This window comes from Protopterus annectens, chromosome 8.part0 (assembly GCF_019279795.1).
Source record: "Protopterus annectens isolate FY-2018-M chromosome 8.part0, PAN1.0, whole genome shotgun sequence".
NCBI lineage: Eukaryota > Metazoa > Chordata > Ceratodontiformes > Protopteridae > Protopterus > Protopterus annectens.
In genome coordinates this window covers 1319870718-1319883058 of record NC_056741.1, presented here as the reverse complement: position 1 = coordinate 1319883058, position 12341 = coordinate 1319870718, and the positions used below count along the sequence as shown (strand labels likewise).

Genomic DNA, 12341 nt, shown 5'->3' with positions numbered 1-12341 from the left:
TCCTCTTCCGAGAGACCTCCTCAGCGGGATGTTCCGGGGTGGAATCTGAGCAGATGGGGAGTTCCCTTGTGGGAACTGTTTGGAAGCTCATCTGGGCTGGCTGTCCCTGAGGTGAAGGGTGATAGGACTCAGCCACAGGATTCAGAGAGGGAATAGGGTATGGATCCGAAGAAGGGAGGGCTGACACTATTCTGGGTTGAGAGAAAGCCCTCTCCACCACCTCAAAAGCAAAGGGGCCTGGAGAAGCTGAGAACAATACCAACAGAGCAGAGGCTCTAAAAGCAGACAATCCCCAAGCCCCACCAACCATCTGCTCTGACTGGGCGGAGTCGGAGCTGAGCTATCCAGTGCCAAAGCTTTGAGAGGAAGCGACAGCTCTGAAAACTTCAGGGGTGAAGTCAACCCCTCGGATATGACTCTGATGCTTTGGCTCCAAGAGTTGTCATGTTTCAACAGTGTTGGAGCTGATCTGGCCAGGGAAGTAGCCAGAGTCAAGGATGAAATAACCTTCAGATCAAACAGTTCAACTTCTGGGCCTCTTAGATCCAAGAACTCCAGAATGGCTGGTCAGATTGGAGAAGGAGCAATTACAGTCTAAAAAGAAGGCTGGTGGCTCATGAATCCAATAGGAGATGGAGCTGGCAAAACCCTCATCTGGATTGGTGTTCTGAAGAATTTCCTCATAACTCTATCCACTTCCACTTCAGACAGACTAAGGGAGGACCTAACAAAAGAGGATGTAGAAGGTAGTCTCAAAGACTTTTTAGATGCCTCTTGCGAAAAAGGAAACCTCAGTGTTGGAGATACTGGCTCTGGGGAAAACCTGGGAGCATAGTTCTGAGGAGATGGAACAGTAGAGAGTGTCGGATCGAAAGGTTCCAGATCCAAGATTTTAGGAACCTTCTTCGGAGGTTCTACAGTATGTGTAGACTGAGAAGACTGGGCAGGTGAGTGTTTATGGTGTTCCTTGGGCTCCTTCGATTTCTGGGAAAGGGGTTTGAGCCCCTGAAAAAGTGCCTGAAGATGAAGCTGAAGCATGATGGAGGCCTTTTAAAATTAGCTTATTCCTCCTGTTGCTAACTGCCCTCGCATCAAAGGCTGCACATATGAAACAGGTGTCCAGATGTGCTGCGCCCAAACAGTAAACGCAGTCCTTGTGAGCATCAGAGTTGGAGATCTTATGCCCAGAGGAAGTGCATTTTTTAAGTCCATTCGGCTTATAAGACATACTAGAGAAAACACAAAGTAGACTAAGGAAGGAAAGGAAGACCTTATATATGGATCCTAGTCTGATCATCGAAAGTACGTTTAAGTGAAACATACTTGAGTGGATTCACTTTCGCGAAAGTGAATTTTATCGAAAATACTTTTGCAAAAGAAAAGGAAAAAAAAAAACAACATGCAGTTTGCATGTAGATTTAGTTGTACATCAACATGTAGTGTTGATTGTACAGCTAAGCAAACTGTTGCTTAGATTGTGGTACAGTGGGGATAAGGGAATATTCTCTTTTCCCCACTGTAGTGTGATCTCGGAGTGAGAATAGTAAAGTAGTGGGGGTTTGGGGGGGCACAGCCCCCACATGTTGTGCAGGGGGCTTGCCCCCCTGCATAAACGTGAGTACTGTTTTATTTGTGTAGGTTTTTTTTTTTGAGAAAATGCATTTTTGATAAAATGCACTTTCGCGAAAGTGAGTTCACTCATGTACGTTTCACTGAAACGTACTTTCGATGTTACAACATAGATTCATATATATATATATATATATATATATATATATATATATATATATACATACACACACACACACACATACATAAAACAGAAAGGGGAGAGAGACAGAAATAACCATCAATGATGGTAGTACAAGGAAAATACCTAAAGGTAAAGAGGAAAGAATGAATTACCAACAATGATAATATAAAAATACTGAAACCTCGGTAGAAAAAGAGTTAAAGAAGGTCAATGATGGCAAGGGGTTAAGCTAACTAATAAAAAAAGAGAATGACTATAGAAAAATTTAACAAGAAATAATTCTCACTCACAAAACCCCAGAGGAGGTCGAGCTATTGCAATCCCAACCATCTTGAAGAGCGGCAAATGAGATCTGAGGGTTTGTGGTGGTCAGAGGCAATGTGGGTAAGGGAGGATCTTGAGATTCGGATCCTAGAATCCTTAGAAAATGTCCGATTAAGATCCAAGGATGAGAGCCAAACCCATTTGTTGAGGAACGACTGAAAATGATAATATCAGATGACTAGTTTACAGGCATTGCAAGCATTTAAGAGAATAATAAAGTTCAAGTGCTTCCATAAAACTGCACAATTGTCTTAGGCATGATCCTGTAATACTCAATAAATAGTAATAAGCATGTAACCACCAAGTATTAGGACTGCAGCTTGTATTCCAGAGAAATCGTTCATTACAACAGATAAAGAAAACAGGACTACACTCCTTAATCAGATTCTAACAGAACACAATGGTTATTGATTATTTTAATACACTAAAATATAACACACTTTGAAAATGCACTCATCTGCTTGTTATGGAAACAATCTGACCACATAACAGATGTAAAATAAATGGTATTTGAAGTGACACCACCTTAGGTGGATCTAATCTCTTCAAAGTGTCTGAATGCTTCAGCATGCATACTCCCACTTTGACTGTGATTTGGTCTGATGAAGTTTTGATATTGCTCAAAATGAAAGCGCTCACAATAAATTGGATTATATCTGCTTCCCTGCCTTGGTGTACCTTTGTGTTTTAAAGTGATTGTCTTTCAGTTTTGTGAACACTGACTGTGAGCAATTCAAACACATTCTGTATAACAACCTATTGAAGTTTTGGGGTAATGCAGAATTATTCATCACTGCTTACAGAAATTTTTCTGCAGACTTGGGTGCCATCTGACACAGCTGTAGAATTCAATCCAGCAGCACTGCGAAAACAGTGATATGAAGAAATATGAAGGTATTACTAATCAATGCTAGAGCTTGAACAGGAAACTCCACTCCCTACAAGCCCTTCTCACTGTGGGAGACACTGATGTTCAGTGTAGTGACTAAGACATGATTTAAAACAGTGGACAGCACTCTGGCTGTGCAGGGCATATAATGCCTTCCACACGATTAAACCAGCTACTGCACAGGAGGGTAAAAAAGGTGGAGGTGTATCAGTCTACATTCAGAAGAGGTTGGCATTAAGGCTGGTAAAGCAGCCAGCATGATGTGCTAGAGCTTCTTCACATCCAAATAACCACTGGAAAGGTCCTGCATCATATAGTTATAGAACTCCCTGTATGACAAAACAAAGCCCTAGAATCACTCAGTATTAAAGCCAATACCATATTCCTAGGTGATCTAAACTATCCAACTGTAGACTGGGAAATCTACACCACCACTAGTACACAAGCACAGAGATTCTGGACTTTGTCAACAGAAATGCCCTGGAACAAATAAATCAGAGTACCCACTAGGGGGAAAACTATCTTGACTCTTGCCCTTACTAATATGGCAGCATTTTATACAAACCCTTGCGTATCTTCATCACATCTTAGATCTGACCGTAAAGCAGTCTTCTTCAAAATAAAACTAAAACCAGAGATTCCTTCCACCCAAGGTACCTTTAGAAATTTCTTTAAGACAAACTACCTACTCCTAAGTGATACATTGGTAAGCTTCAAATCCCCACCAGAGTTAACTCCACTGAATATGCAAGAAATGTATACCACCACACTGTACCAACATGTAAATAGCTGAACAGATGCAGCTGTACCTCATAGGAACAAGTGTAGGCAAACCCCAGAAACAAACCCACATGGTGGAACCATAATATGAAAAAGCTTTATAAAAACGGACCAAAAAAAAGACCAAAAGTAAGAAAAGTATAGAATGTTAAAGCCCTTGTCAATGAAGTAAACTCAGAAGCTTAATAAAATCCACCAAAGCCAAGTCTGAGGCTAAAATACCTACACAATCCAAAGATATTCACAAGGCACTTTTTAGTTATGTTCATAAATTCAAAAGCACAATGCAGCAACACACTGAGCTGATTGTGAACAATGTCACCTACAAAGAGACTGAAAATATAGCTAACCTACTGGCCAATAAATTTAGCTCTAATTTTACCCTTCTCTACCCTCCGTCTGTCCCTCAAGATGCACCAGAAGCTGGCTCTCCTCCAGCTATCACACATGACCAAGTCCTAAAAGTGTTATCAAAAGCTAAAAACACTGCATGAGTGAGTCCTGACAATATCCCTGGATGCATCTTAAATAGCATGAATCATTATTTAGCCACACCCCTAACAACACTGTTCAATCTCAGCCTCCATACAGGTTTTGTACCAAGAGAATGGAGAACAAATCCAGTCATTCCCTTGAATAAAGGAGGACCTTCTATAGATTCAGACAATTACAAATCAATGTCTGACCAACCTCATATGCAGAGCCATGGACAGACTTATCATGGAATTACGGAATTTCCAAACACTAACCCACTCTCAGTCTGAAGTTGTCTAGGGCATGTCATGCTTACTCAACTTGGTGGATTTTTTGAAAAGGTCACCAAAGCAATGGATGAAGGAAAAATGGTACACACCACATACCTCAACCTGGTCAAAGCTTTTGACACAATTCTCCACTTAGGCATAGCAGAAAAGCTAAATGAACTGAGAATAAATATGTCACCTGCTTGATTGCCAACTGACTCATAGATAGAACACAGATTATCAAAATAAGGGAAGTTAGCTCCACAAAGAGACCAGTCACCAGCGGAGCCCCCCAGGGTTCTGTATTGGAACGTCTCTTGTTTGGCATCTACTTTTGTGAAGTAAAAGCCAGTAATGAAGGACTCTGGCTGACTAAGTTTGCTGATGACTGCAAGCTAGGAGTCACTGAATCCCTAAATGACTAAGCCATCCTGCAGGAAGGTTTGTCTCAAATAAATAACTGGTGTCAAAATAATTGTCTGAAACTAAATGCCAAAAATGCATGATTGCATCCTTTGGAAAGTCATGTACCCCAGGGAGCTACCACATTGACAAAACTACCCTAAGAATTGACCAAGTTGTTCGGATATGGGAATTTCTATGGACAGTGACCTAACTTTTGACCAACATGTGTCTACTGCAAGAAAGTCCTTCTATATTACACAGCTTATAAACAAAGGGATTGCAAAACAACAGGGTGAGGGCAAATTCTGTTATCATGCTACACCACGATCCTACACAAAAGTCTGACACCAAAAACTCCATTTGAACAGTTGTATCAGCGTTTGCTTTTTTTTTTTTCTTTTTTACACCAGGAAAAAGTATTCACGTTTTCAGACGATAACAATGTACATACACACACACAGACACACACACACACACTACAAACACACACACCAGACTGTGGTATTCCTCTGTGAAAAAATGGGTATAACCAAGCTCTACAGAAGGCACTAACTAGATGTTACAGACACAACTCAAGGAAAAAAAAGGGTACTTGTGTATTATTGCAACCAGATTTTCCGCGATTGCGAATTTCGCTTACTTCGGTAGAAATGGGGCCATGAAACACTGGAAGGTGGTATTCAGAATCTGTATTGCTAGGGGATAACTTTGGATTACCTTCCGAAACAGAAACAGTGGAGAAAACCCTCTTCCTGTTTTTTGCGTGTGTGGTGCACGCTTGAAATGTCATGCCTGCTGTCAGTGTGATGAACGGACTGTATTCGCTGTGTGGAAGGAATCCTTCAGAGAAGGCAAACACAGACACAGAAGTCATGGTTTTGGTGACCTCTATTTTTTTGACAATGTGCGAATACAACAATGATTAAAAGTAAGCAAGTGTAGCTAAACACTTGCTCAGCGCCTGTGTTTGACTTCTCTGAAGAATTCCTTCTACAAGTTCAAAAAAAATACAAACGAGAGTATGATAGCAGCCATGAAAACTGTAGCATGCGTGTGTAATGCAAAAAACAGGAAGAGGGTTTTCTCCACTGCTTGTGTTCCCAAAGGTAATCTGAAGACATTCCCCAGCAATACAGAGTCTGATTAACACCTTTACAGTAAATGTAAAGTTTTTGGGCAGTACTACACATTTACAAAGACAGTCTCAATTGTTTCATGCACTCTGTGCTGGTATGCGCATTTTGCAACCGCGAAAATCTGGTTGCGACAATAAGCAAGTACCAAAATAATTAGCATAATTTCAAGTACAATAGAAATTATACATGGACTCCCATCCCCAACCTGATGCACTACAATGGTGCGAGTCATAGGTTACTCCTAACCACTAAACTCAACCTACAAGAACAAATTAAAGGGCAGTCTTTCACAGAATATTACAGCACTCCAATATGATGCTTATTCCAGGCATGACCAATGAACTCAGCTGTACAAACCTCATACAGACACTGAAGGCAGTTTTATATAAAAAAATAAATGAAACATGTAAGTGGAAAATAAGTGTTAAAACAGACATTTCAACTGAAATATAAAAAAGAAAGTTAGTAGAGAAGGACAGTAACAGCTACATACAGCAGGAGTTATGTGGAATGTAGTGTAAAGATAAAAGGAGGTCAGAAGAGAATGAAGAGACGAGAATAAAAGAAAGAAATGATGTATTGCTTTATGCAACAGGCAAAGTTAGTGAGTCAATACCAGCAGTAAGACCACAGAATTGCTTCAGATAATACTACAGTAAAATGTTCAACTTCAGAAGGAGAAAGTCTCTGCATAGCTGTAGAAGAAACAAATTAAGTAACCACATACCTATCATCTTTGATGATATCAATTCATCTCAAAGACACACCAGGGAATAAGACAAAAGAACTAGACAATCTGGCAAACAATGAGACAATAAAAAGTCCCTTGTTTCAAAGGTTTCTTACACTGTACAATTTTAACCACATTACTGTCTCATGTTGTTGCGTCTTTTGGCTTTTCCCGGTTAGGGGTCGCCACAGCGGAACTCCGGTCCGCTAATGACTGGTAGTTGATTTTTACGTGCTGAGTTACCAGCCCTGACGCACAACCTTCAACGAAGGTATGCCCATTCACGCATATCTCCATGCAGAAGACGCTCTAGCTGAGAGTCGAACCGGACAGCGTCTTACTGTGAGGCGACAACGCTACCGCAGCACCATAACACTACAGTATAACATAACGGTTATTTAAATGAAAACAGTCTTGTTTTAAGCACATTTTCTTATGTCACTACTGAAGAACAATAGCTTCAGATGGTTTACTTCAGGCACCAAAATCAGTCCATCATTCAATGAAAAATAGTTTCAATTAAAGACTTAAGTAAAGTGTATGTAGAGCTAAAAAGGCTAGCAAATTAACAAACATGCACCTTTTTTATGCTTGTTAGTAAAGACGCCTATATATATTTATATATACTCGCACGCACGCACACATGCACACGCGCATGCGCACACACACAGGCATACACACACGCATGCACACACATGCATATTATTTTTTTACTCATTTTTGCCTCCCAACAGCCAACGCTCACCTACACATCCATCTGGGTATACCAAATCAACCTCAGTTTCTCCCACGCTAAACCTTACCCAAATTTCAGGATGAAGAGGAGATGGAAGAACCTAAGGCAGTACCAAACTGCTGCCAGAGAATATTTTTTTTTCTTGATTTTTTTCCACCCCTCCACATGGTTAGTAGCACTCTAAGGGTGGGACATTGCAAAGGGCCTCAGCACTGACCTGCCCCTCACTTTTGCAAGGGACTGATATCAGGATGCTACAGCAATCCTTTGGTAACACCTTGCAGTTGTTTCCTCGGTCTCCACCAGGGAGACTAATGGTTTAGTGTGTCCCAAGTGTGAGCAACTCATTTTACTGTAAAAATCTACTAATCATAATAAATTAAATAATTAAAATCTGTTACACACAGTACTTACAAAAATCATGGCTTTAGCAGCTTTCCGCAGTCTTAGGTATTTTATCCTGTATTTTTCATTCTGGCTCTTCCTCAGGGTCTTTCTCATTTTTGGTTTTGATTCCTGATAAGATGATGCTGATGAAAAACGATCCAGATTGGTCATGCTTCCAGGGCTAGAATATGCAGACTGGGAGTGAGGAGGAAAAAGGTTTTGAGATGTGAAGGCCCTCAAAGCATGCTGCCTTTCTTCAGCAGTCTGCAATTTGTATAAAAGACAACATACAAATGGATAAAAATAATGAAAAAAATATCACAACTAAATCAGCTTGAAATATGCAATTAGCATTATTATACACAATATTTCAACCATATACTGAAAAGTATAGTTAAAAGGTAACTCACTGCACAACAATAATGAAAAATCTAGTTCATTTGCTGCATCATATGATTGTACTCAGTTTCATGTTTTTGTGCTTGGTTTAAGGCAATTAAAGGTCAGAAAAGTCCTGTACCATACATCAGCTGGCTAGAGAAATCCATCTATGACACAAGAAAGCCACAATGCTTATCTACAGGAACTAGAATCACTCAGTATTAAACCCAATACCATTTTCCTAGGTGATCTAAACCATCTAGCTATAGAATGGCAATACTAGTCCACAAGGTCAATACAAATGCCCTTTAATCAATTAGTCAGAATATCCACTAGGGGAAAAAATATCTTGGATCTTGTCTGGTTTCTTAAGATTTACCTGTAAATATTCTGCTGTAGAAGTGGAGTTCCTAGATGTTAAGATCAACAAAGGAGACCTTAATAGTATGTACACTAGTGTCTACAAAATACCCACTAGGAAGAACAACTTCCTGCACAAAAATAGCATGCATCCCAAGCATGTCACCCGGAATGTTTTAAAAGGGCAGATTTATAGAGTAATGAGACTGCACAATGATAACGTTCAGTTGGTTTTAGCACTTGACTCTCTCATGTGTGACTTTTTGGATAGAGGCTACAAACAGGCAGAGATTGATTCTCAAATTAATGCTGCATGGGAAGAAAGGTAAGATAAATGTAGAGCCTATGCTGGCAACCACACTACACCTGATGCTCCACAAGCAGCTGTAGCTGTGAGTGATACTTTTAGAGTGTCTCTACCTTACTCTAGTGACATCAATAAATATTGTGAGGTCATTAAACAGAATTGGAATATCCTACAAACAATAGATGAATTGAAAGGGACTATAGACAGCACACCACATTTTGCATTTAAAAACTATATCTCCTTGGAGAAACGTGTGCTATAAATCACAACTCTGTACTAAAGGGCCTCAGTCGACCAGGCATGGGACTTTTTCCTGAAGATCATGTTCAGCCTGTAAGTATATACTTGGGCTCAACCTACATACAGCCTCACGTTAACTTTAAAATCGAACTTGATTTTTATGCTGAATGTAGAACTCCAAATATTGTTTATTTTGCAAGTTGCCAGGTCTGTCATGCCTTCTACATAACCAAAACTAACAGACCACTGTAGGACAGGATTCTCAAACACTACAGGGACATTAGGAATCAGAAAGACACAAATGCCTTAGCACAACACATTGGTTTACATGGCTGAGAACACACTTTTAAGTTCTCTGTAATCCAGGATTTGGATGTGACTATTACTGGGGGTGATCCATCTCATAAAACAGAAAGGGATGAACAAAATTGGATTGTGCTCGTGAATGCAGAGAAACCTCCTGGTTTAAATGGTGTTTCTAGCCTTAAACCTTTCTTGAAAGCACGCCCGCTTAAACATTAATGTTGTTTTTAAACTTAGATTTTTATTTGTATTATTTCCCTTGTATTTATAACAATTGTTGCATTGCTTGTGTGTGTGTGTACCTTTTAATTATTTCATCAGATTTGCATATGATAGCTGATTGGTTTTGCTTTCTTTTTAAACTCATGTCTTTCTACTTGTTTATTAGTCTAACAAAGCAATATTGTTATCATGAAAGTGCTCACTTTTTATTACTTTCTATTTTGTTTAATAAATAGAGGCTTTTGCCCAGCTGTGTTGGTTCGGTACTTGTTTTTTACTTCAAGTTTACACAGTTTTCTTGTACCGCACCTTTCACCTGTTCCTGTGTATTTTTGCTTTTTTTGTGGAATTTTTTACTTATGCCTATAATCTCAAAAGCACAACACAGCAATGCACTGAGCTGACTGTGACTGATGTTGCCTACACTGAAGCTTCAGATACTGTGAACATACTGGCAGATAAATTTAGCTTTAACTTTACCCATCTCTTCCCTCCGTCCGTCCCTCTAGATATACCTGGAACTTTCTCACTTCCAATACACAAAAGACAGAGTCATAAAACTGCTGTCAAAACCTAAAAATGCCACATCATACCTCTCTTTTAATACGAAAAAATCTGGAGAAAGCAAAACATAATGGGGGGACGAGGGGCCAAAAATTGGAACAAATTTTAAATATTGCTCATAAACTTAGATAATTGACAGAATAACAGTTTTTGTGTTAAAATGCATTTTTTATGAAATATCATCATCTTCTTTCGGCTGTTCCCGTTAGGGGTCGCCACAGCAGATCACCTGTTTCCATTTCTTCCTGTCCTCTGCATCTTGCTCTGTCACACCAACCACCTGCATGTCCTCTCTCGCCACATCCATAAACCTTATCTTAGGCCTTCCTCTTTTCCTGTTACCTGGTAGCTTCATCCTTAGCATCTTTTTCCCAATATACTCAGCATCCCTCCTCAGCACATGTCCAATCCAACGAAAATACAAAGTCTAAAACTCACATGTCTATCATTATTTAGTGATTTTAATCCCTGATGATTTTCCAGAGACCACAAATTTTATGTGGAACACAATGAAAGTATGAGGCAAATATCTGAGCATTCTGTGCAAATCTGGACAGTTGACAGGTATATATTGCATCAATGTGTCCTGACAAAATCCTTGGATCCATCTTAAATACTATGAAGCATGATTTACCACAATCCTAACAACACTATTCAATCTCAGCCTCCATACTGAGAACAGCTACAGTATGGAGGCTGAGAACAGCGACAGTCATTCCCCTGTATAAGGGAGGACTTTCCACAAACTTAAGCAGTTACAGACCCATAAGTCTGACTAATCTCATATGCATTGATTAGTTCCACGATAAGTCTTTTAATAGCAATCAGGACATAGTCAACCTACTAACACTGAAACAGTCTCAGCTTGGATTTGTCAAGGGCAGGTCATGCTTACTCAACCTGGTGGATTTTTTTTTAAACGGTCACCAAAGCAAACAATGAAGGCAAAATGGTGCACACAGCATATCGTGACCTGGGCAATGTTCTTGACACAATTCTCCACTCAGGCATAGAAGTAAAGCTAAATAAACTGGGGATAAACCCCTTTCTCACCCACTGGATTGTCAACTGGCTCAAAGATAAGATGCATATAATCAAAATAGGGGAAGTTACTTTCACAAGGAGACCAGTCCCTACTGGGGTCCACCCAGAGTTCTGTACTGGGACCTCACCTGTTTGCCATCTACTTTTTCTGAAGTAAAAGCCAATACCAAAAGACTCTGGCTGAGTAGGTTTGTAGATGATTGCAAGCTAGAAGCAGTCAATGAATGCCCAAAATAAATTAGCCTTCCTGTAGGAACGTTTGTCCCAAATAAATAACTGTTGCCAAAACCATGGACTGAAACTAAATGCAAAAAACTGCATTACTGTATTCTTTGGAAAGTCATCTACCCTAGGGAGCTACCACATTAACAATACACCAATGAGACTTGACATAGTTGTTCGGGATTTGGGAACTTATGTGAACAGTGACCTAACTTTTAAACAACATGGGTCCATTGTTGTAAGAAAGTCCTTCTATACTGCAGAGTTTACAAACAAAGGAATTGTATCTAGATCTAGAGATGTCATTGCTCCCCACCTTACTCAGCCTTCATTAGGCCAATCATTGAATATAATGTCCCCTTTGGCATGTATCTGTACAGACACATGCAAAAACTGGGATGCCCACAGAGCCACCTTACTAAAAGGACCCACCCATCGATCCATCCACAACCCCATTTCCCATTTTGCATATGGGTTTGGGGTTCCACTTCAACAGTGACAATCATCTACAATCAAGGTTCACACCGCTGCTGGCTAGTGGCTGTTCTTCCATACCACAAACTCACACACACAAACTCATAGCTACACCCAATTCAGTTTGTCAATCCACTCAAATATGGGAGGAAATGGAACACCAGGAGGAAATCCACACAGTTACACAGAGGACATGCAAACTCCGCACAGAAGGCACCCAAACTGAAAAGAGAACTGGAGAACCTCTTCCAGTGAGGTGACAATGTTATCTGCTTCACCACTGTGATGCTCTACAAGGCCTAGACAACATGTCTTACATGGTCTAACTCAAAGCACTGTTA

The 12341-nt window shown here is 40.0% G+C and overlaps 1 protein-coding gene across 6 annotated transcripts in view; it reads right to left on the bottom strand.

Moving 5' to 3' along the window:
• The window catches only part of TBRG1 (transforming growth factor beta regulator 1), a 675454-nt gene that overhangs the window by 438657 nt on the left and 224456 nt on the right, over positions 1 to 12341 (bottom strand). For 5 of the 6 annotated variants that reach the window (XM_044080849.1, XM_044080848.1, XM_044080847.1 and 2 more), the window contains one exon: positions 7911 to 8147. In XM_044080849.1, coding sequence (XP_043936784.1) covers positions 7911 to 8147 — 237 coding nt within the window. The remainder of the gene's footprint in view (positions 1 to 7910; positions 8148 to 12341) is intronic. The other variant, XM_044080850.1, reaches the window with a different exon arrangement.